The sequence below is a fragment of the Schistocerca nitens genome, chromosome 1, assembly GCF_023898315.1.
Source record: "Schistocerca nitens isolate TAMUIC-IGC-003100 chromosome 1, iqSchNite1.1, whole genome shotgun sequence".
Lineage (NCBI taxonomy): Eukaryota > Metazoa > Arthropoda > Insecta > Orthoptera > Acrididae > Schistocerca > Schistocerca nitens.
In genome coordinates, this window is record NC_064614.1 from 186,325,823 (window position 1) to 186,352,178 (window position 26,356).

General features: G+C 41.6%; 1 protein-coding gene across 5 annotated transcripts in view; it reads left to right on the forward strand.

Annotated features, from left to right (window-relative positions):
* LOC126244977 (uncharacterized) overlaps window positions 1-26,356 on the forward strand; it is a 118,298-nt gene that overhangs the window by 44,153 nt on the left and 47,789 nt on the right. For all 5 annotated transcript variants that reach the window (XM_049948283.1, XM_049948284.1, XM_049948280.1 and 2 more), the window contains exons 6-8: window positions 22,755-22,790; window positions 22,888-23,052; window positions 23,223-23,429. In XM_049948283.1, the coding sequence (XP_049804240.1) occupies window positions 22,755-22,790; window positions 22,888-23,052; window positions 23,223-23,429 (408 nt within the window). The remainder of the gene's footprint in view (window positions 1-22,754; window positions 22,791-22,887; window positions 23,053-23,222; window positions 23,430-26,356) is intronic.

A 26,356-nucleotide genomic window follows, 5' to 3' on the forward strand; every position in this document is an offset into this window, starting at 1 on the left:
AACCCAGTGCCGAACATCAATGACTTCACTCATATGTTATTGGGTGCCACAATTTTCAGTGTTATTGACTGTGAACGCGCCTACCACCAGATTCATGTGGCCCTGGAAGACATTCCTAAGATGGTTATTATCACGCTGCTTGATTTATTCCAATGCGACTTCATGCCATTTGGCCTAAAGAACGTAGCACAAATGTGGCAACATTTCATTGACTCTGTCTTGTGACAGTTTGAGTTTTGCTTTGCTTATCTGGATGACATTCTCATTTTCAGCAGCTCAGCAGAGGAACATGAAAATCATCTGCCTACGGTTCTCCAGACCTCGAATTCCAATGGTGACGAGGTCAAAAAAGACAAGTTTCAGTTGCACCAGGTGTCAGTCTCCTTCCTAGGTTACACCGTCCCCACTGACAGAATACAGCCTCCCAAATCTCGTGTGCAGGCTATCACATCTCTGCCACCCCGGCTACTTACAAAGAGCTATGCCATTTCCTTGGCACCATCAATTACTACAATCGCCATCTGCCTTCTGCCGCCGCTGTTCAGCCAGTATCAAACTGTCTCTTGGACTGCTCCAATTCTAGAGGCCTTCAAGGCTCTGAAGACTTCTTTAGCCCACACTGTGACGCTTGCCCACATCGACCCCTCGGCCGAGTTACTCATCATTATGGACGCCAGCGACATCGCAGTGGGGGCAGTGTTGCAACAATGCAAGGGTGACACAGTTTCTCCCCTTCATTTCTTCTGCAAGAAACTATCTACAGCTCCGAGAAAATGTTCTGCATTCAATAGAGAGCTCCTTGCTGTTTACGAGGCAATCAAACATTTCCACCCCAACATCAAGGAACATTCACTTTTCGTCCTCATTGATCACAAACCACTGGCAGAAGCGTTCTGCAACCCACCTGAGGACCCACCCTCTCGACATTCTGCCACTTTGTACTGGTTTCTCAATACTCAATGGACGTCCATTACATCAAGAGTGCAGATAATGTTGCTGCAGATTTCTTCTCGCGGATCAGTGCTGTTTCCCTCATTGTTGATCTTTCCGATCTGGCCTCCCAACAAGCTTCTGACGAAGATTCTCAGGCTCTCCTACGAGCTAAATTTCCTGGCGTTTCTGATGAGGTGTGGTGTGATTCTTTGACTGGCACCCTACGCCCTTTGCTCGCACCCGGGCTGCACTGACAGGTTTTCGATGCCCTGCATAATCTGGCCACCCGGTCGTTCGAGCCACCACACGTCTCGTGTCAGAACGTTTTGTTTCGAAGAATATCAAATGAGACTGTCAAACCTGGGCATGCAGCTGCATCGCTTGCCAGCGCAACGAGATCAGCTGCCACACCTCCCCGCCTCTGGGCAAGTTCAACATTACGGCAGGACAATTCCGTCACGTACATATTGAACTGATCGGGCCTCTTCCTTCTTCAGAGGGCCATAGATATATCTTATCAACTATCGATTGTTTGTCTCACTGGGTCGAGGCTATCCTTCTCCCTTACATTACTGCCGAGATGGTAGCCAAGGCTTTCATTGGCTCGTGGATTGCTCGTTTCAGGTGCCCGACAACTATCACCACTGATCACGGTTGACAGTTCGAATCCTCCCTTTGCACCATCCTCTGCAATATCTGCGGTATTAAAAAAATACACACTACTGTCTATCACCCACAAAGCAATGGGTTGGTGGAGAGATGGCACCGCACCCCCAAGATGGCCCTTCAGTGCCATGATTTTCTCTGGTCGGAAGTTCTCCCATGGTTGCTACTTGGTCCACGCTTGACCTATAAATCTGACCTACAGGGGACTATTTCCAAATTTGTTTTTGGCGAGAATCCGGTCCTACCGGGGGAACTTATTCTTCCCCAGGTTTGAGAGGATCTTCCCTCCTCACCAGATTTCATTAGCCAGATGCGCACACATTTTCAACAAACGCATTTGCACCCGCCCATCAGTCACTCACCGCCCGAGACTTATTTCCCCACCACACTCTCCGACTGCTCCCACATCATGCTGCGTGATGATGTGGTTAGGCAGCATCTTCAACCTCCTTATCTTGTCCCCTACAAGGTCATGCGGCAGGGGGACACGACTTTTGATATCATAATTAAAGACCGCATACAGACAGTTTCTCTGCATCACCTGAAACCGGCTTTCGTCGACCTTGATGGTCTCACAATGCAGCAGTCGGACTCTGCCGACAATCCATCCTTGATCGAGAACAAAGACATGCTCCCTTCAACCTCATTGCACACCTCTTCCACCGAAGACTGTTCACCACCGTTCACTGGTTTCCTGACCTAACCCCCCTGTTTCACCATGTGAAGGTTTCACGCTCTCACCTCCAATGTCGGAGACACACACACACACACTATCAGTTTGTCCTGCAGCGTGCCGCCACACCGAGTGAACAACGTTTCTATAGTGACGTTCGATGACCGAGTGCTCATTCATTTGATAGATACTGAGGTCCCGCCATCGGACGGTCCCTTACACGTCAACATTGCACACAACCTCACACTCCCGCACAAGTGTGACTGAGCATCTCTATGTGCTTTCATTTCCATGGACGGCTCGATCCACTTAAGGGCCACACACACTTCCACCACGCCGTTGACCATCCTGCCCGCTTACTCTCAGGCCAGCTGCCGTCTCATCCAGCCACAGTGGCTGACTGACTATGAAGTGGACCTGCCTTTCGCCGCTCCACCTGCACAACCCACCTCATTCGAGATGGGATGGAAGTACCTGTGGTGTGCCTGCCTACGCACACGATTTCCACCAATGTCGACGCTCGCATGCCCTCACCCTCAGACATTTGTAGTACTCCGTACTGGCGGGGAGGGGGGTGCTGTGTGGCATCAATAGTTTGTATCGGTCACAAAACTTAATATCTGTGACCTCTAAGTGCTCTTTCGAGCCTTCATCTTAACTTTACTTTAGTCAGTTCTGTGTTATACATCATTCTGTATGGATGCAGTGCCGAGTGTAAATATATTCAAGCTACGACATATATGGGAATTAAGTTTTCTATATCCTGATTACTGATCCAGTTACCATACATTTAATCAGGTTGTACCATCTCTTAATTACTTATCCTACATACCCACATAATTTTCAGTGTTTTCTGTATGCCCACATTCCAAATTTCAAAAGCACTTGTTCTCCTCTCTTCTCTGCTTTTCTCTTCTCCTGTCATCTGTGCTGTTTATTTTTCATGTTTCACTTCCATTTAAGACTACATTCCCGACAAATACTTTCAGAGAAGACTTCTTAACACTATTTATACTCCGTGATAACATATTTCCCTTATTTAGAAAAGTTTTATCTGCTATTTCCACTCGCTTTTTGCATCATAGTTACTTCTCTGATTGTCATGTGTTTTATTGCCGAACCAGTAAAACTTGCTGGTTACTTTCACCATCTCAGTTACTAATTTAATCTCCCTTCACACTATCCATCCTGTTCCACTGATCTTCTAAGTCCTTTGGTGCTGCTTCCTTTCTCAAATTTCTCCTAGTCTCCTTTAAAGCTTGCTCTATGTTACACCAAACGTAGGATAGGCTACAATAGTGTGTCACTCTCTTTTCGATTATTGCCCCCCTTTCACATCCTTCAGCTGTTATAATTGCAGCCTGGTTTCTCTACAAATTGTATATAAGCTTTTGCTTCCTGCATTTTAATCCTGATAACTTCAGATCTTCACAGAGAATACAGTAAATGTCTCAGACAGAAGTTAACAACATAACTTACATTAGACTGATTGCTGCTTCCCATAAAGAAGACATATAAAGTTGCAGACAGGCACAATTAAAAGAAACTTACATAAAGCTTTCGGCCACAGCGCTCTTCAGCAAAAGAGAAACACACACTATTGATACACACAAGCAAGAACACCTCATGCACACATGACCACCAACTCCAGCACCTAAGGTCAGAATGCAACCATCACTTGGGATGAAAGCAGCAATCTGGTAATCTGGAGGAGGCAGGGAAGGGGAAGGGAAAGTAGTGTACAGGTAGGGAGAGATGCAAATGCTGTCTGGTGGAGTGTGCAGGAACTAGAAGACAAAGTAGATATTCCAGAATTTGAATCAAGAACAGCTGCCAACATGAGTAATTTGGAAGTAGATATCCTCAGAGTAGTGTAGCAACTTAAATCACTTAATAAAGCTAGTCTTCCGGTCCAGACTGTATACCAAGTAGGTTGCTCACAGAGTATACTGACGCAATAGCTTCATACTTAAAAATCATATACAACCACTCACTGGGTGGAAGATCCATACCCAAAGGCTGGAAAGTTGCACAGGTCACACCAATATTCAAGAAAGGTAGTAGGAGTAATCTACTAAATTACAGGACCATATCATTAACATCGATATGCAGCAGGATTTTGGAACATATATTGTGTATGAACATTAGGAATTACCTTGAAGAGAATGGTCTATTGACACACAGTCAACATGGATTTAGAAAACATCTTTCTTGTGAAACACAGCTATCTCTTTACTCACACAAAGTGTTGAGTGCTATTGACAAGGGGTTTCAAACTGATTCTGTATTTCTAGATTTCCAGAGGGCTGTACCACGCAAGCAGCTTGTAGTGAAACTGCGTGCTTATTAAATATCATCTCAGTTATGTGACTGGATTCGTGATTTCCTGTCAGCAAGATCAGAATTGATGGAAAGTCATTGAGTAAAACAGAAGTGATTTCTGGCATTCTCCAAGGTAGTGTTACAGGCCCTCTGCGGTTGCATTTCTATATAACTGATTTAGGAGACAATCAAGCAGCTGTCTTAGGTTGTTTGCAGATGATTCTGTCATTTATCATCAAGTAAAGTCATCATAAGATCAAAATAAATTGTAAAATGATTTAGAAAAGATATCTGTTTGGTGTGAAAATTGGCAACCGACTCTAATTAATGAAAAGTGTGAGGTCATCCACATGAGTCCTAAAAGGAATCTGTTAAACTTTGAATACACACTAAATTAGTCAAATCTAAAAGCCGTAAATTCAACTAAATACCCAGGAATTACAATTACAAACAACTTTAATTGAAAAGAACACACAGAAAATGTTGTTGTGAAGACAAGCCAAAGACTGTGTTTTATTAGAAAACTTTGAAAATCTAACAGAGCTACATAGACTGCCTACACCACGCTTGTCCGTCCTCTTTTGGAATACTGCTGCAAGTCTGTAATCCTTACCAGATAGGACTAATGGAATACATTGAGAAAGTTCAAGGAAGAGCAGCATGTTTTATATTATTGTGAAATTGGGGAGAGAGTATCACTCACATGATACAGGATCTGGGATGGACCTCATTAAAACAAAGGCATTTTTCACTGTGGTGGAATCTTCTCAAGAAATTTCAATCACCAACTTTCTCCTCTGAATGTGAAAATATTTTGTTGACGCTGACCTACATAGGAAGAAATGATCATCATAATAATATAATGGAAATTAGAGCTTGCATGGAAAGATACAGCTGTTTGTTTCCCCGTGTGCTGTTTGAGACAGGAATAATAGAGAATTATTGTGAAGGTGGTTTGATGAACCACCTGCCAGCCACTTAAGTGTGACTTGCAGAGTATCCATTTAGATGTAGATGTAGATGTAGATGAAGGTCAACAGCTGCAACATCAGGAGGTTGTGGGGCAGGGAGGTGGAGAAAAAAGGAGCAAGAAAGGAGATGAGCAGGGAAAGATGGGTGGGTGCATTGGCAGGGGGCGGCAAATAAACAGAGTGGGAGACAAGAATGGATAGGAGATGATAGGACAAAGGGAGTGGAAACTGTTGGGTGAAGGGTGTGGGTACAGCATGCTACTGTAGGTTGAGGACAGGATAATTACAGGAGTGGAGAATATGCTGCAAGGTTAACTCCTGCCTGCACAGTTCAGAAAAGCTGGTGGTGGAGGGAAGCATCCAGATGGCTCAGGTAGTGGAGAAGCCATTGAAATCAAGTGTGCTATGTTAAGCTGCGTTTGTGCCACAGGTGGTCTACTGTGCTCTGGCCACAGGTTGGTGGCGGCCGTTCAGCATGGTGGACAGCTGGTTGGTAATCATACCAATATAAAAAAACTGTGCAATGATTGCAGCAGAGCTGGTAAATGACATGGCTGCTTTCATGGATGGCCCAGCTCCTGGTGGATAGGATAAACTTGTGACTGGACTGGAATAGGAAGTATTGGGTGTGTGTGGATTGTGTGTTGCACCTGGGTCTTCCACAGGGATATGATCCTTGTGGCAAGTGGTTGGGATTGGGGGGTGGCATAGGGATGGACCAGGATGCTGTGGAGTTTGGGTGGGTGATGGAACACCACTTTAGGAAGGGTGGGAAGTATCTCGGATAGGCTGTCCCTCATTTCAGGGCATGATGATACGTAATCATGCCCTGAAATGGGGACATCCTACCTGAGATATTACCCACTCCTCCTACAGTGGTGTTCCACTGCCCACCCAACCTCCACACTGTCCTAGTCCATCCCTGTACCACCCCCAGTCCCAACACCTTTGCCACAAGGGTCATATTCTGTGGAAGACCCAGGTTCAATGCCTACCCAATCCACCAATGCAGCACTTCCTATTCCAGTCCTGTTACAGGTTTTCCTACCCCGTCAGGGCTAGGTCACCTGTGAAAGCAGCCGCATCATTTACGAGCTCTACTGCAACCATCACACAACTTTTTACGTTAGTATGACTACCAATTAGGTGTCCACCAGGATGAACAGCCAACAGCAAAGTAGACCATCCTGTGGTTCAACATGCAGCTTAACATAACATGCTTGATATCAATGGGTGCTTCACTACCCAAGTCATTGGAATCCTTCCCTCCACCACCACATTTTCTGAACTGCACAGATGGGAGCTATCCTTACAATACATTCTCCGCTTCCCAATTGTTCCATCCTCAACCTACAGTGTTATAACCTTTAATCACCAATAGTTGCATGGATATTCAAACACACTCACGTAGAAACAATAGCTGGTTACATGATAACAACTCAGTATCTCTTATTTGACTGCCGTGCCGTGACGTGCGGCTGGCACCATTCGTAGCCAGGTGGCGCTCTCGCGCTCAGCCGAGTTGCGGAGTGGCTCTATCGCCGTTTGCACGTACTGTCGTGGCGGTACTGTATATGTCGTGGCAATGTCACAACACTTTTCCCCCCTTGAAAAAAAAACACTCACTTCCTTGGAGACATGGACAGTGCGGAGACATCCATGGCCTCTTGTGAGGCCCCGAGAAGATCCCGCGGAGAGACACGAGAGTATGGTCGAAAATGTCCGGGACGGAAGCTCATGCGTGGAACGTGCCTCCTGGACGAGATGATGGATGAAAACTCCGGAGCAGCATCCATAGGTGTCATGAACCTGGGGGTGTGCTCCAGTGAGATGGGTCCCGGAGAAGGCGGCGTCGCGACTGGGGCCGGTTCCGGCGTACTCGGAAGCGGTAGCGACGTCGGCTGCAGCAACACATACGGTAGATCAGCAGCAGCGACAGGACTGGCATCTCGGGCTGGTGGAGGCGAAGGAAGGGGCGGTGGCACCGGCGTGGCCACCACTCGTGGGCACACCTGGTCGTAATGGCGAACAACCGTGCCGTCGTCCGTACGTATTTCACAAAGCCAGCGGCTGCGAAGAGCATTGACCACCCCTGGAATCCATTTAGGGCGAGATCCATACCCTCGTGCCCACACGTCGGCACCCACCGAGTATTTTCCCGCACTAGGGGACACAGCACAAGGCCTGATAGGGTGAAGCAGGTGCAGTAGAGTGCGCGGTTGGCGGCCATGCTAGAGTTCAACAGGGCTGCGATCACCCAGAGGCATGAAGCGATAAGAACTCAGAAATTGCAGCAGAGCGTCATCTGTGGAAAAATCACTAAGGAATTCTTTTATCTGGCTTTTGAAAGTGCGGACAAGGTGCTCGACCTCCCCATTCGATTGCGGATAGAAGGGCGGTGCTGTAACATGATGAATCCCTTGTCCAGTACAAAAATCATGGAAGGCCTGCGAAGAGAACTGAGGGCCATTGACCGTGATGATCGTGGATGGAAGACCTTCTAGCGCAAAGATTTTGGACAAAGCCAGCGTCGTCACTGCAGTGGTGGGCGATGGACATCGAACAACAAACGGAAACTTCGAGAAGGCGTCAATCAACAGTAGCCAATAAGTACCGAGGAAGGGGCCGGCAAAGTCAGCATGCACCCGTTCCATGGCTGCGCCGGATCAGGCGATGGAGAGGGCATTGTACGAGGTGCAGCCAGTTGTGAAGCACACTGACCACACGCAGCAACCATGTGGGCAATGTCCGAATCAATACCGGGCCAATAAACGTGCCTGCAGGCCAGGGACTTAGTCCGAGAAATACCCCAATGGCCTTCATGCAACAGTTTGAGAACATCTTTGCGAAGAGAGGCTGGCACCACGATCCGTGGAGATGCACCATCCGTGGCCAGAAGAACAACACCATCACGAACTGACTGACAAAGGCACACGGCATGGTAGTTGCGAAGGGGATCTGATGCCCGGCCCTTGGTCCTGTCCGGCCAACCCCGTTGAACAAAACCGATCACCTGACGCACGACCGGGTCCCGCGCAGTAGCCGACGCGACCTGCGAACCTGTAAGTGGAAAACCCTCGACCGCACGACGTTCTTCCTCATCAATGTGGAAACAGAGTAGTTCATCACGATCGAAAACTGGGTTGGGGCCCATCGGCAATCGCGACAATGCGTCAGCGTTGGCGTGCTGGGCCGTGGGGCGATAGTGAATCTCATAGTGAAAACGAGACAAGTATAAGGCCCAACGTTGCAGGCGGTGAGCTGCCTTATCCGGAAGCGACGCCAATGGACTGAACAGAGAGACCAGCGGCTTGTGGTCGGTGATGAGGTGAAACTTAGAACCATACAAAAAAACGCTGAACTGTTTAGAGCATAAATGATAGCGAGCGCCTCCTTTTTGATTTGAGAGTAACAACGTTGCGCATTGTTGAGGGTCTTGGAAGCATAGGCGATGGGTCGTTCCCACCCATCCTCATACCGATGGGCGAGAACAGCCCCTACATCTACATCTACATCTACATCTACATTCATATTCCGCAAGCCACCCAACGGTGTGTGGCGGAGGGCACCCCACGTGCCACTGTCATTACCTCCCTTTCCTGTTCCAGTCGCGTGTGGTTCGCGGGAAGAACGACTGTCTGAAAGCCTCCGTGCGCGCTCTAATCTCTCTAATTTTACATTCGTGATCTCCTCGGGAGGTATAAGTAGGGGGAAGCAATATACTCGATACCTCATCCAGAAACGCACCCTCTCAAAACCTGGCGAGCAAGCTACACCGCGATGCAGAGCGCCTCTCTCGCAGAGTCTGCCACTTGAGTTTATTAAACATCTCCGTAACGCTATCACGGTTACCAAATAACCCTGTGACGAAACGCGCCACTCTTCTTTGGATCTTCTCTATCTCCTCCGTCAACCCGATCTGGTATGGATCCCACACTGATGAGCAATACTCAAGTATAGGTTGAACGAGTGTTTTGTAAGCCACCTCCTTTGTTGATGGACTACATTTTCTAAGCACTCTCCCAATGAATCTCAACCTGGTACCCGCCTTACCAACAATTAATTTTATATGATCATTCCACTTCAAATCGTTCCGCACGCATACTCCCAGATATTTTACAGAAGTAACTGCTACCAGTGTTTGTTCCACCCCTAGGCCATACTGTGACGCGTCAGTCGCCAGAACCAAGTGCTGACCCGGACGGAATGTGGCAAGACAAGGTGCCGACTGCAAATGAGCCTTCAGGCAGACAAAAGCCTGCTCACACTCGTCGACCAACAGAAAGGGACGTTTTTGCGTAACAGCTGATGCAGAGGATGAGCTACCGCCGCCGCGGATGGAATGAATTTGTGATAATAAGCAATTTTGCCTAGAAACACCTGAAGTTCTTTGACCATAGACGGCCGGGGTAGAGCGTTAATGGCCGCAACGTGCTGACGTAGAGGACGTATACCCTCACAGGACAAGTGGAAACCAAGATACTCAATGGAGGGTTGGAAGAACTGTGACTTGTCCAGATTGCACCTCAGCCTAGCCAAATGCAAAACCCGAAACAGGGAACGCAAATTGCGAAGATGCTCCTCAGTGGAGGCCCCTGTGACAACAATGTCATCCAGATAGTTTATGCGGCCAGGAACAAAAGCCGTGAGCTGTTCCAAAAACCGCTGAAAAATGGCTGGCGTGCTAGCGACGCCAAATGGTAACCGCTGGTACTGATACAACCCACAATGAGTGTTGATGACGAGAAATTCCTTGGAAGAAGCATCCAATGGCAACTGATGGTACGCCTCCGATAAGTCAAGTTTGGAAAAGAACTGGCCCCCAGCGAGCTTGGTAAATAACTCCTCAGGGCGGGGAAGAGGATAAGTGTCAATGAGGCTCTGAGCGTTGACAGTGGCTTTAAAATCACCACACAATCGCAGACTCCTGTTTGGTTTAGAAACCACCATGATGGGCGATGCCCATTCGCTGGAGGTAACAGGAAAGAGAATCCCTGAAGCTGTTAACCTGTCTATCTCAGCCTTGACAGGTGCACGCAATGCCACCGGAATAGGGCGTGCCCGGAAAAACTTAGGGCAAGCTGTAGGTTTAAGAGTAATGTGGGCTTCAAAATCCTTGGCACGGCCCAGACCAGCAGAGAACATGGACAAAAATTCAGAACACAATCCATCCAGCTGTGGATACGGAATATCCTCAGATATGAGGTGCACATCATCATCAATGGAGAACCCGAACAACTGGAAAGCATCATAACCGAACAGGTTTTCAGTGCCCTCATGATCCACCACATAAAAGGTGAGGGGCCTAACAACAGACTTGTAGGCAGTGGAAGCATCAAACTGGCCAATGAAAGGAATTTTCTGTTTATTATAAGTTCTCAGATTTCGCGTAACTGGAGACAAGGGAGGGGAGCCCAACTCCAAATACATGTGAGAATTAATGAGAGTTACTGCAGAGCCACTGTCCACTTGCATGTGAATGTCTTTATCCAGAACACGAACAGTAACAAACAACTTATTTGTTTGAGAAAGCACACAGTTAACATCCATGTCCGATGCCTCATCCTCGTCGACAGGAACTTTAGGGGACTGACACACAGAAGCAATGTGGCCTTTTTTCCTAAAGGAATTACACGTGGCCCGACGTTTTGGACACATGGCCCTGTCATGCTGTACGAAACAATGTGGACAAGAAGGAAGTGCGGAACGAACCTGCTTCTGTGGTTGCTGTTTTCGCTGCGAGCATTGCGGCCCAACGCGATGTTGTTTACGCGAGTGACGTTGCCGAACTTCTTTATCAGGAGCAAGCCATAGAATAGCATCCCTAACCATTGAATCAGCATAAGACTGATGATGAGTGTCTGTGACAAACTGACATTTCCTACTCAGACCGTGTAGTTCTGCCCCCCAAGCCCGGTAAGATTGATGGGGCTGTTTACGACACTGGTAGAATGCCACGTGGGCGGCAACGATGTGGGTGTTTTTTCGGTAATAGTTAGACAATAAGTCTCACATTTCTTGGAAGGACAGAGAGGCAGGTTCTCGCAGAGGGGCTAACTGAGATAGCAGCTGATAGATCCATGGGGAAATCCAAGATAGAAATAACGACTTACACATAGGAGCGTCAACAATGCCGAAAGCCAAGAAGTGTTGCCGCAAACGCTTCTCATAATCCTCCCAGTCTTCAGCGGCCTCGTCGTAAGGAGGGAATGGAGGCGGAGAAGAGGAAGACAGACGATGAGTAAGCGACGTCGACAATGCCTAAATAGCAGCCGTCAGCTGTGTTTGTTGTTCAATGAGCGCTTGAATAAGCTGTTCCATGTCTGCCCCATCACGAACACACAAATCCACAACACAGTGAAAATATCCCATCCTCGTCGCCAAAAGTTTTATAACCTTTAATCACCAATAATTGCATGGATATTCAAACACACTCACTTAGAAACAATAGCTGGTTACATGATAACAACTCAGTATCTCTTATTCGACTGCCGTGCCGTGACGTGCGGCCAGCGCCGTTCGTAGCTAGGTGGCGCTCCCGCGCTCAGCCGAGTTGCGGAGCGCCTCTATCGCCGTTTGCGTGTACTGTCATGGCGACACTGTAAATGTCGTGGCACTGTCACAACATACAGTAACATACTGACCCCACACCCTCCACCCAAAAGTTTCCAACCCCTCTGTCCTATCATCTCATCCCCAGTTTTATTTCCCACCCTGTTTATTTGCCACCCTCTGCCAATGTATCCATCCATCTTTCCTTTCCACTACTTTTCTTCCCACAACCTCCTGATGCTGCACCTGTTGGCACTCTAGTCCCTACACACTCCACCAGACAGCATTTGTCTCTCTCCCATTCCATACACTACTACCCCTTTTCCTTCCCTGGCCCCCCCAGACTGCTTCTTGCATCTCACACGATAGTTTCATTCTGGCCCAAGATGCTTGAGCTGGTGGTCATGTGTGCATTAGATGTTCTTGCTTGTTTGTATAAATGGTTTGTGCTTCTCTTATGCTTACGAAGGCTGTGGCCAAAAGCTTTATCTAAGCATCTTTTAATAGTGCCTGCCTGCAACTTAATGTGTTTGTTATTTCCTACATTGTTCATATTCCTACCTGGATATTCCACAGTTTAACTTATATTAGAAATATTTTTGATCACAAAATGGAGCAATTTATTGTAGCTATAATTTTTATAACTGGAAAACACCTACACCAAAATGGAATGGATAACAAAATGATGATAACAAAAAATCAACTCCAAAATTTCGTATCCTTGCTTCAGTAAATGCCTGGAGATGGCTTTAGTGCCTGATATTTAACTAATGTTATTTACAAAGAATATCCAACAAACAAAAGTTTACTGCTATTTCCTGATCCAGGTGATCCGTGTGTGTTGGGAGAAAAACAACTAACTTAAAATTGGTCCAATGCTGCTACTCTTACACTATTCAGGCAATGTTTTGATCTAATACCTCAAATAAATCATTTATGTAACTTTATGCAGAACAGAAAGATGCTTTGCTTCTAGAAAGATGCTTTCCTTCTCATCCCATATGGTCAGTCTTGCCCGACCCGCACTTCTGGGTGACTTTTCCGAAATCTACCCCTTTTCCTGTATCTCTCCAGTTCTTTTCCTTCACCCTTCTTCCTTCCCCTTCAACCCTTCTGCCTGAAGAATGAGCCACTGGCTCTGAAAACTTCACAGATTACAACGATCTTTTATGTGTGTTATGCCACCGCTTGGTGAGTAGATTTTTTTTATCTATTCAATTAAATAGCATTCTAGAAAGAGTTTATCAAAGTTGTAGGAAAACTCAAATGGCAATAGACTAGAATCATGTTACTTATGTTTGAGTGAACACTGATTCAGGTTGCACTTGTGATGTCTGAGGTTTGATAGTATCCTTGATAGAGATGTCCACATACAGAATGACAAGTTGGCTACTATCAGAGAGGTACTGAAGCTATTTACCAACAATTCCAAAAAATATTTATCACCTAACATATACATTATTTATTTGTGTATTAAATATATTATCCTTAAATTTCAATAAAGCACTCTTACAAATCATTCATATACACCATTGAAAGTGTCCAAATACTTCGTTTGTGTTGTGGATAACATGTGCTGTCCATGCGAGTAACCGTTTCAGGAATTATCACATGAGTAATGGAGGATTCACTGTCCAATGTTCTGCATGTTCCTAATGTAGACCACACATTACCATATACTTTTAGCTTGCATGCATACATGAATTACTTGTCCGAGATGTTTAACTTTAGATAAAACTCCTTGTGGAGATAAAATTTAAGTTAAAACTATCATCGATGAAGTCTAGTATTTCATGTTGCTAGTGGATTTGCGTCAGGATGTTATTTTGCATCTTTCAGCAAACACAATGAACAGTTGAGATTCATTTATACTTTCGAAAGTAAAGAAAACGGTACCCAGAAAAAAACTACTAACAAATAAATATTGAACAGATTCTAACTTAACAAACAGTAGAAGACATAGCCAAAAAGGTAATACAAATCTAATTTGGTAGTGTCATAGTGTCTAATGTATTACACAAAATGTGAACACAAGAACCAATTTAAAAAAAATACAATTCATGTAGCAAACAAGATGCAACAAACAAATTAGTGTCTTCAGAGATTAGGGAATAATTATTGAGGAGATTTGGAGATATAAAAGGACATGATTTGACTTAATTATTTTGGTAATGGGGAGAACTTTTCATCCATCTCCGCCTTTGGAAATATTCCTCACTTCTGATCAGGTCTTGCCAACCCTCCTTGCTTCCCCTTCTACCATCCATCTCAGTGTACCTTTGAGCCTGCCTTTCTTCCTTATTCCTTGTGGCTTCAATTCTAATACCTTCATTTTAATTGCTCAGTCTAGCCACATCAGTGTGTGTCTCATCATCTCCACTTTCAGGTATCTGATCTCCTGTACATATCTGGTTTGTTTTTATCAAAAGATCGTCATTACTTATTTTTTCTGACCAACAGATATATATGATGTGCCATAGAAGCTGTATAATTGTGATGCTATATTCTTGTCTACTTTCCAGCTTTCACTGGCATGTGAGATAGCCTCAACATCTATAAAAAATTTTCTTTTGCCTGTGATAATTCTGTTTTGCCATATTGGATACAGCTGCATGAAGGCAACATCTGCCTTCTTTATCTAGTTTTTCATGTCTTCTCCAGTCCAGCTCTGCCATCTTCCATACACCACCACCCAGGAACAAGAATAATTTGACAGTTTCCATCTTCAACTACACCACCAATAGGCATACTTTTATGTTCCCAGAAGTTATTGTCATCTCCTGTTTTTTACCTGTACTTATCTTGAGCCCAGCAATATTTGATTCTTTTTAAGAGAGTTTAACTTATCATTCATATCTGTATGTCTTTGATCTGATAAAACAGGGTCCAAATTCTCCAGACATCCACGGATTCCTCTTTTACTGCCTGCTGTGACTTCTCATAACCTAGTCAAGCATGAGAAGAAAAAGTGTTGGTGGCAAAATACATCCCTGCCCGACTCCAGTTATTAATGGATGCCAGGTGTATGGCTGCATAAAATTATTTACTTTGCTCTAAGATGATCCTTAGAGTATTAATAAGATCAACACAACTTGCGATGTATCCCTTAACTGTATTGCACTTGGTCCCACATATCTCAAAGTCTCTTATACTCACATGCTTTTATAAGCTTATGTGTAATAACATGACACACTCTTACTAAAATGATAATCTATTGTATATTATTTATGTTAAACTGAACAAATGACTTTATACCATTTTCAGAAGTACTTGCACAAATGATGCTGAATTAATTATAAGTACCATTTCCTTTACTGCTGTGGTACGAGTTACCATTGCTTTGTATACCTACAGATTTCTTTTTCTTTTTTCACAATCATTCTAATAAATTTCACATTTTCTCATATTTTTGCTTACCTCTCTTTTTTACATCAATTTTTGTTGAATGAAATTTATTTTTTCTCAGAATTTCATCATTATTGCACACAAAAACAAAATAACATTTTTTTCCCCAAATTTCTACTGACAACTCTTTTGCTTCCATCCTCTTATATGATGCTCCATCTACATCAATACTCTGATAACCACTGTGAGGTGCACGGCAGAGGGTACATCCAATTGACCAGTTATAGGTAAATGTTTTTTCCTGTTGCATTCATGTATGGAGTGTAGAAAGAATGATTGTTTGAATGCCTCTTGATCTCTATATGAGCGATACATAGGGGATTGTAGTATATTCCTAGAGTCATCATTTGAAGCTGATTCTTGAAACTTTTTAAAAGGTTTTCCTCAGGATAGTTTACATCTTTCTTCAAGACCTGCCAGTTCGGTTTCATCATTATCTCTGTGACACTTTCCAGCAGATCAAACAAACCTGTGACCATTCATGCTGCCCTTATCTGTATATATTCAATATTCTCCATTGGTCCTATTTGGTACGGGTCCCACGCACTTGAGCAACATTCTAGAACTGACCTTGTGAGTGATATGTAAGCAATCTCCTTCATAAACTTTTTGCACTTTCCCAGCATTCTACCAATAAACTGAAGTCTACCATCTGCTTTACCCACAGCTGAGCCTATGTGATCATTCCATTTCATAGTCCTGCAGAGTGTTACTCCCAGGTATTTTTATGAGTTGTCCAGTTGCAACAGTGTCTCATTGATATTGTAGTCATAGGATACTACATTTCTTTTCTTTTGTGAAGTTCACAGTTTTACATTTCTGAACATTTAAAGCAAGTTGCGAATCTATGCACCACTTTGAAATCTTACCAAGGTCTGACTGAATATTTACTCATCTTATTTCAGATAGTACTTTATTATAGATACCTGCATCATCTGCAAAAATCCTGATGTTACTATTAAATTGTCTGCAAGGCTGCAAGGTTATTAGTATACAAAATGAACAGCAAGGGTCCCACACACTTCCCTGGGGCACACCTGAAGTTACTTCTACATCTGATGATGACTCTCCACCCAAGATAACAGGCTGCATCCTCCATACCAGAAAGTCCTCAGTCCAGTCACGAATTTCACTTGATACCCCATATGATCATACTTTTTAAAATAAGTCATAACCTTTTCAAAAATCTAGAAATACTGCATCTACCTGATTGCCTTGAACCAAAGCTTTCAGTATGTCATGTGCGAAAAGTGCGAGTTGGGTTTCACATGATCATTGTATTCAGGATCCATGCTTGTTGGCATTAAGGAGGTCATTCTGTTCAAGTTACCTCATTATGTTTGAGCTCAGAATATGTTCTAAGATTATACAACAAATCCATGTCAAGCATATTTGATGGTAGTTTTGTGGATCACTTCTTCTACTCTTCATGTAGACAGGTGTGACTGTGCTTTTCTCCAAGAACTGTACTTTGTTATTTTGAGGGATCTATGATAGATTATAGTTAGAACAGTGGCTAACTTGGCCACTAATTCAGTATAGAGTCTGACATGCATGCCACTGGCCCCTGGAGCTTTGTTCAGTTTTAATGATTTTAGTTGTTTCTCAATGCCACTGATGCTAATACTTATTTCATTTATTTTTTCTGTGGTACAAGGATTAAACTGGGGCAACTCTCCTGGGTTTTCCCTTGTAAAGGAACATTGAAAATGGAGTTAAGCATTTCAGCATTTCAGCTTGCTGCCTTCAGTTTCAGTTCCTGTCTCATTCGCAAAGGACTGGATACTAACTTTGGTACCACTAACAGCCTTTTCATAAGACCAGAATTTCTTTGGATTCTGTTAAAGATCATTTGACATTATTCTGGTTTGGTAGTCATTGAAGGCACCACACAATGCTCTCTTGACAGTCAAACACGTTTTGTTCAGCATCCCCCTATCTACAGCTCTATGCTTTGCTTTACACCTTTATGCAGTAATCTCTGTTTCCTTAGACATTTTCTTGTAGTGATTGTATACCATGGAGGTTCCCTCCCATTGTGAACTGTTCTTCTGGATACATATCTATCCAGTGCATGGTCAACTATTCTTTTAAACTTTAGCCATAGTTCCTGTACATGCTCCTGCCCTGTGCTGAAAGTCTGAAGATTCTCATTGAGTTATGACACTTCTGACTTTTTTATTTAGTTTACTGAACAAATTTTTTTCTGCTTGTCTTAGTTGTCATTTTTACTTTGGTAATCATTGTTGCCACAACCATGTCATGATCACTGATGCCAGTTTCGATGTGGATATCCTCAAACAGGTCAGGTCTGCTTGTTGCCATTACATACAATACATTTCTATCATGAGTGGGGTTCCTAACTACCTGTTCTAGGTAGTTTTCAGAGAAGGCATTTAGTAATGTTTCAGAGGATGTCTTATCATGCCCACCTCTAACAAAACTGCAATTTACCGAATTAATCATTGTACCTTACCATACAAAGTTCTAACCTAAAAGCACACAGAAAATTTGATTACTAGAATATTACATGTTTATGTACACTTGTGGATAGTAGAAGATTATTAACTTCTCCTCCTGCATATTATGTATACAATAATCAGAGAATGGAGTGATTCCAGAAAGCAAGAATGAAATCATGCAGTTTTGGGATACACTATGTATGCTCAGTAAAGAGTAGTGAACCCCCTCCCAATCTGAGGATTCCCAATAATAATAATAACAATAATAATAATTTTATTTTCATTCGGCTTATTACAGCAATAGACAAAGTCAAGAGCATATATTTCTACATAAACTACTATAATGATGTAAATTGTTTTACATAAAATAGGTACACGTTAGAATACAATATCTTCATCTTCAAAAAATTCATCAGTGGTGTAAAATGGATTGTTCTCTAGTAGCTTGTATAATTTAGCTTTAAAAATATTTACTGGCAGTTCTTTAAAGTCAGCACTTAGTCTATTAAACATCCTTAGTCCAAGAACTAAGTAGGAGTTCTGCGATTTTGATACTCTATGATATGGCACGTCTGCAGATGTTCTGTTTCTAGTATTATGGCTATGAATATCACTCCTCAACACAAAATGAATCAGACACCTTCTCCACCATCAAGCCTTGCGAAAATGGATGAAATTTCACATTTACCTTTTAAAACATTTGCTGTATTGGTGCAACGTACTAATCCTGTACATTCTACCCTAAGAAAACACAAATTTGCTGACCATCACACCTACATTAGTAACAACTTTTTGTGCATTTACATTAAATATTACTTTTTACAAACTGTTTATTGTCTACAAAAATTCTTTCTGTCCCCATCACACTATTTACTGCATTGTCTACTTCTAGTAACTTTAGTGTGGCTACTTTTGGCATCTGAATTACAGCATTCTTTGCTATGACAACTTTTGCCTTTTCAGCAAGCACATTTTTCATTACCACATTATTCACATTAGCATTAACTTTGTCAACCATCTCACTTATTAATTGCACGATATCTGTTTCAACATTACTTACTAATGGTACACAGTCTGTTTCATCATTAGTTACACTATTTTGAATTAATGGCAGATTACCTTTATTATTATTTACAATCAAATTTCCACCTTCATTCACAATCTGCCATCCAGTCACAGTGTCATCTATTATGCCAAAAATATCATTCATTACTTGAATACACTGCCTCAGCATCATCAAAGACATCAACATTTGTAGCAACAACTTTTTGCGTAACAAAACCACTCATACTAGTATCACATTTATTCATAGTTTCACCCAAAACCCTACACTGGTGGTCAGTCTCATTTGTTTCCACTTCAATTACTGGTAACTCATTTATATTACTGCTAATTGTCAAAATTCCCTATACCTTTTCCTTATTAAGCTCAGCAGCTGACAATTCCCATCAGAAAGATAAATATTAATAAGATTAAGGCAAGACAGTCAAGACCTGTTGAATTTGATAATTCTACCAAAGAACTGAAAGAAAAAAATGGAAGAAATGTATATGATACAAAGGGAGATAAAAAACAATGAGCACAGGGATAAATACAAACAATACAAGTACCAGTTTTGGGAGGCAAGTCAAAAGATTGAAAGCTGAAAAGATTAACTCAAAAATACAAAATTCAGATTATATTTCCAAGACCTGGTCAATAGTAAATGAAATAAGAGACAATAAAACAAAACTAAAAGGTAATATCAATATAGAGATATCTAATAACAATATTGATGCCACCAATCCTCAAGAGATCAGTAACATTTTTAATGACTATTTCATAGGTACCATAGAATCTGACTTTTGTACCACAGATAAAGTACCTGTTGGAAGTCTTGCTGATGACAATTCTGAAGCTAATCAACTCCATGGACTTGAAATCAAGGATATTTTGCAGCTCATCAGAGAATGTAAAAACAAAAAATCCGCTGGCTGGGATGAAATTTCTCCATTTTTACTTAAACAGTGTGAAAACAATATTGCATATCCTTTGGTGCATCTAATAAATAGTGTCTTAAAAGGAGTGTTCCCTGACATACTAAAATTAGCCATTCTTAAACCTCTCTACAAAAAAAGTGATAAAGAACTAGTAGAAAATTACAGACCACTCGCTTTAACTTCTGTTTTTAGCAAGTTAATGGAAAAAATAATTCTGAAATATATATTAGAGCGTTATAATAAGCACAACATCCTGGGAGATTTTGATCATGGTTTCAGAAGTGGTCGTAGCACCATGACTGCAACACTTCAATTTACGCAGAAACCTCTTGACAAAATTGATGAAGGCATGCAAGTAGTTGGAGTTTTCCTAGACCTATCAAAGGCTTTTGATAGGATTGACCATAAGGTACTTCTGTGAAGACTGGCCAGAGATGGAGTAAGTGGAAAACTATTGCACCTCATCACACTGTATTTAAAAAACAGAAGACAATGTACCTCAATCTCACACAATAATGGAGAAACATTAAAATTGGTCCCTTCCTTTTTATATGTTACGTTAATGACTTCCCAAAGATATTAAAAAATGATACCTTCATTACAATGTATGCAGATGGCACTTCAGGCCTTTGTTGGGGAAATGATATTCTTAATCTCAGCATAGAGGTAAAAAAATTTATAGATATTGCAAAGGAAAAGTTTGAAAATGACAATCTAAAAGTCAACTTACAAAAAACAAACATAATCCCCTTCAATGTTGGTGATTTGCAAACTTGTATTGATTCTCAAGATAGTAATATTTTAGGGAAAATCTGTGGTGAGTGTAAATTCCGAGGAATATGCGTTGATAGCAAACTACTATGGACACAACAAATTGACAATGTACGTGCAAAGCTATCATCTGGCTTATATTTTTTTAAGAAGAATAGCTCCATATGTCAATACCCAAACGATAAGAATGATGTATTTTAGTTTAATACATCCATTTCTAGCATACAGTCTTGCATTGTGGGGTGGGGCTTCCAAAACTCATGTAGACCGTGTATTTAACTCCAGAAAAGAGCCTTGAGAATAGTAGGCAAAAATGATGCTAGAATATCATGTAAAGGTTTGTTTATAGAATTAAAAATTCTGACTATCTATTCTATGTATATGTTTGAAACAATAGTATTAATTGTAGAATATAAGAAATATACATGTTGTAATGTAGAAATTCATGATCACAATACAAGACAATTACAAAATTACCATATTATACACAGAAGACTGAAAAAAACTGCAAACAGTCCATATATTAATGGGGCAAAATACTTCAATGGAGTGCCAAATGAACTGAAGGTAATAACTGGAGAGACATTCAAAAAACATCTAAAATCATGGCTCATTGAGCAGTGCTTCTATAGCCTACTGTAGAAACTAAAATCTAAAGTAGTATTATGTCAAATAATTTGGACTACATTCTTAAGTTCCTATTACAAAGTAAAATTAGATTGTATACTGTTGTATTGTACTACCAATTGCTACGCATGCAATTACTTGTTTCACGCAAATAAATAACAAATTACAAATTCCATTCACTATTAGCAAACATTCTGTTTACATTTCATTATCTACCTTAGTCACAACTAACTGCTCCTCATTTACGTCACCACTAACCTCCAGTGATACACATGCTCCTTTGAAATTACCTTCCTGCTCAATATCATTTATTTTACTGAGAGTTTCATTCATTGTCTGCATTGTTCACACCTCATTTACATCATTGATAGTTATTAATGGTTCATATATCTTTTTCACCTCGACATTCATTTACACTATCATCCATTATATCAATATATTCCTTTCAAAACCACTCATGTTCCACATAACACTCCTCCAACAAATCATTTGTTTCATCCATGCCATCCTTCTTTCACAACTTCTTAGTTGTGTGAAAAGATAAAAGGAATATATACAGATGAAGAAGAGAAGGAGAAGTGAGTGCAAACTCTGAGTCATGGTATACGGAAATTGTAGGAATCAAGTTGGAATTAACAATGACATAAATTTGCACCATTTGGCTTTTGACCTTATTTCTTATTCCTGATTTATATTCTAATGTTTAACTAATGGCAAATTATAGGAAAAGGGAAGGGAGCTACCTACCTCAAAATCATGTCTAGCTTGTAGAATGACTCATGAATGCATTTAAGCTTGTGGGTGCAGTATGAGTCATTCAGAATCAAGTGTTCTTTTCTGCACAGACAAGGGAAAATAGAATAAAAAACATGGAGAAAAATTTAGAATGAGGACAGAATCTTACTGTGTAGTTTGATTAATGTTAAAGTTGTTAACATTATCTTTCTTTGAAACAAAATACATAATTATACTTTTGAATTCATAGAAAGTATCTTCCCATTCTCTCTCCAACACAGTATACTCATATGACTTACAGAACACAATCATAAATTTGGATGTAAATTATGCAGCTGTGGCACTGCATAAAAAATTCTACACAATTGTAATTTGAGGCAATGTTACATACTTGGTGATTAATGCAACAGCACTCAGGTAAAAAGCAGCAGGGTTTGCTTTCATTCAGTTCTCAGGTTATCAGTAACCAATCTTTTCACTGTTTACTCCAAATTCTTGAATGCTAAGTTTAGATTAAATTTGTGCTCTGTAACAACTTCATCAGTTATGTAAATGGTAGTTTTGAAAATAATACTAAGAGTAAAATAATATTAACATTTCTCTTTTTTCTCTTTCACTGCTTAAACATTCTTTAAAAAAATAATTTTTGTTATTGCAGGTAACATTCCTGAGAAAGCAATTAAACCAGTTACAGGTAAAATTCAGTTTTTTGTAATTATTAGGAAGTGTTCTCACAGCAATAAAATGTAAAATACTGTAGTTCATTGTATTTATCCATAAATTATTTTCAGATTGTGGAGGTACAGTAGAAAACTTTGGTGGAGCTATAACTATGATGAACATGGTAACAAATGGTGTTAAAATGTATGACTGTGTATGGCTCATAAGACCCCCAAAAAACTATCTACATCTCAAAACACATCTGTATTTAAAAGTAGCAACATTTATGGACATGGGTGAGTGACTGCATATTACATCATTTTTCAGTTTTTAACATTCCTCTTAATTTTAGATCAAATTATTGACAGTTATAAATTTAGAAATTTCATATAGATATCAAGTCTGTATTGTGTGATCATACTCACTTATTACATCAAGACCACTAAGAAATTTGTCTTATTGTCAGCTGGAAACACTGAACTTGAAATCCTACGTGGTGTTACATCTGAACAACCAGTACTAGAAACCCTGCGCCATCCAGTGACACAGCTGCAGCCACCACGCTACAGGGAGCATGTAGTTCCTGTTGATGTTGGTTTTTACGTGTCACTTCGTGGATCGTTTGGTCCTACATCTCGTCTTGCTATTGTTTATGCAGCATTCAGTTACATGGGTAAGCTATAAGAAAAAGTCACTTAGTTTCTTTAAAAACATTAGTATTGTTATGTAAGTGCCTTATCTTCTATCTGTATCTATGTAAATTAAAGTCTCCTGCTGTGGTTTCTGTCTGTATGTTTGGGCTAATCTTGGGAACTACTTTTGGAATTTTTGTACAGTTTTCAGTAATAGAGAGAGATAGAATTATGTTTATAATTTCTAAATATTCATGCCAATTGGCTGAACTATGATGAATTAAAGTCCTTTGGCACTGTGAAAATGATGGCCTAGCCATCTAATGGTGGATGACAGAACTCATTGCAAACATCAGTATATTTTATAAATTAAAGTCCACACTGCATATTCTGTCTGTACATGTGGGCTAATCTCAGGAACTACTGCAGGGATTTCAATACAGCTTTCACTAGTAGATAGACTGATTCACTAGGAAGGTTTGTGGGCACATGATGCAGGTTTAAGGCCTCCCGACTGCAACTCCAAGCTGACAAGAGCTGCCACTATGGGAAGCTGTTGCAAGCTACTGCTGACTTCAACAACAAGCTGCAATGCAGGAGATATCAGATATTAAGCTGATAACAACAGACTTTTTAGGACAAAGTTAGTGTTCCATGGGTCTGAAGAGAAATCTGGGAAAATCTCAAACAGAAAATGTAGCTCATGCAGGACAGCTGCTGGAGTTGGACCACGGGTAAGTCAGCACAGTAGCTCACAGCTCCCATCATTGCTATGAGCTGTCACTCCAAATGCCAATTGAGTATGTAACAGATGACACTGTTGCCCCATCAAAACTTTCCTGCTGTGTGCTGCTTAAATAATTTTAGTTATTTGAAAGGGCTGATTTCAGTTGCTTAACAGTTTTTTCTACGTACAGTAAAGGAAAGGCAACCACTCACCTAGAGCTGACTGATTTGTGGCACATAGAAACATACAACAGAATACAGTATTCACAACTGCTTTCAAGCTATTGCTCTTGCTACAGACCATTGAGAGCAGTTGCCTGAGTAGATCGAGGTGGGATGGGATGGAGAAGGATGCACAATGCAAGGAAGGGGAATCGTGGGATAATGTGAGGCAGGTCTTTCAGTGGATGACTCAGCAGCTGCACAAGACAAAAGGTGTTCAGATGTAGAACATACAATAGATGGAGAGAGGGAGGAGAACAAGGTGGAGATGAAGGGGAGGACAGGGGGGGATGTGGAAAGGAAGAGGGGGTGGGGGTGTGAGAGAGAGAGGGGGGGAGGGGGAGGGAGAGGGAGAATGCCTGCATGGGAAAGGGGGGGGGGTGATTGGTAGGAGAGGGCAGTCGTACACCATCTGAGTGGTAAAGAGTGAAGAGAGAAGGGAAAGGTAAGGTGAGGTGGTGGGAAACAGATTAGTGGAGGTTTAGGCCAGGAGGATTACCAGAGTGCAGAACATGCTGGAGAGACAAATCCCATGTATGTAATGCACAGAAACTTTTGCTGAAAGGGAATATCTGAATGGTTCATGTAATGAAACAGCTGTTGAAGCCATTTGTGTTGTGGTGTACAGCATGTTCAGTGTTTCTAGTTTACAATTTGCCACAGTTTGCCAGTGGCCTTTAGTATGAGTAAACAGTTCGTTACTTGTCATCCCACATAGAATACTGCACAGTAATATACAATGTGGCTGCTTCCAAGTGTGACCCTGCCTTTTATAGGATAGGAAATACCTGTTACTGGACTGCAGTAGGAGGTAGAGAGTTGGTGTATGGGATAGGTCTTGTACCTGGATCAACCACAAGGCAATGATCCATGGGGAGCAGGATTGGAACAGGTATGACAAGGATATTCTGTAAGTTGAGTGGGTGGTGAAACACTACTTTGGATGTTGTCAGAGTAAGAGATGGCATGGGAGATCTGTTTATGGATTAGCTGGATGTGATTCTGTCTGTCAGTAAAGGCCCTGGTAAAGTTATCGTAATATTTTGACAACTCCTGCTTTCCACTGAAGGTACAGCAATTCAGGGTGGCTCCTCAAATTTGAAAAAAAAATACCTGAGAATCTCAGGTGTGAGGGAAAGATGCTGTCAGGAATCTCATGATAAATTAACTGTTAGTTGACAGGGTGGGGATAAGCAGCAGTTTAATCACTGCTTTTAAACATTGATAATTTCTATGGAATAATATTCATATAGTTAACACAGTTTGAAATTTTAAAAATTATGATTTATAAAACTCAATAAAATTAAATTTCACTGTTAGGTAAAAAAAGGATTCCCTGAGATGTTATGAAATTCCTGATTTTTCCAGGTAAAATGTAATAGCCTGATAATTCCAGTTTTTCCAGAAGAATCACTACATGTGGCATCCACAAGTGGAGAGGCTGTAAGGATGAGACTTTTTGACATGGAACAATTGACAATTGTCATAGTGGAGGTAATGTTAGTGGGTGTCATCAATATGAACAGACATATTTATGAGCCATGCAAATAGTAGAGATTGACATCTAGGAAGATGGCTTGTGGAGTTGAGAAAGAACAAGGAAGCAAATTTGGGAATAGGTGTTGAGGTTATGAGGAAAGATAGTGTTCCATGACTGGAAGGACTTGGGCTTAGAGTATGTTGGTGTATAAGGATGTTAAATGTGAATGTCATGTGACTAGGGCCTCCCGTCAGGTAGACTGTTCTCCGGGTGCAAGTCTTTTGATTTGATGCCCCTTCGGCGACTTGCACTTCAATGAGGACAACACAACATCCAGTCCTGAGTGGAGAAAATCTCTGATCCAGCTGGGAATCGAACCCGGGCCCCTAGGATTGACATTGTGTTGCACTGACCACTCAGCTACTGGGGGCGGACATAAGGATGTTGCACCCACAGTTACCTTTTTTCCAACTTCCAACACAGCTCTCTATATAGTACCCACAATTTATTTCCATCATAACACTTTAAGCATAAAGTTTC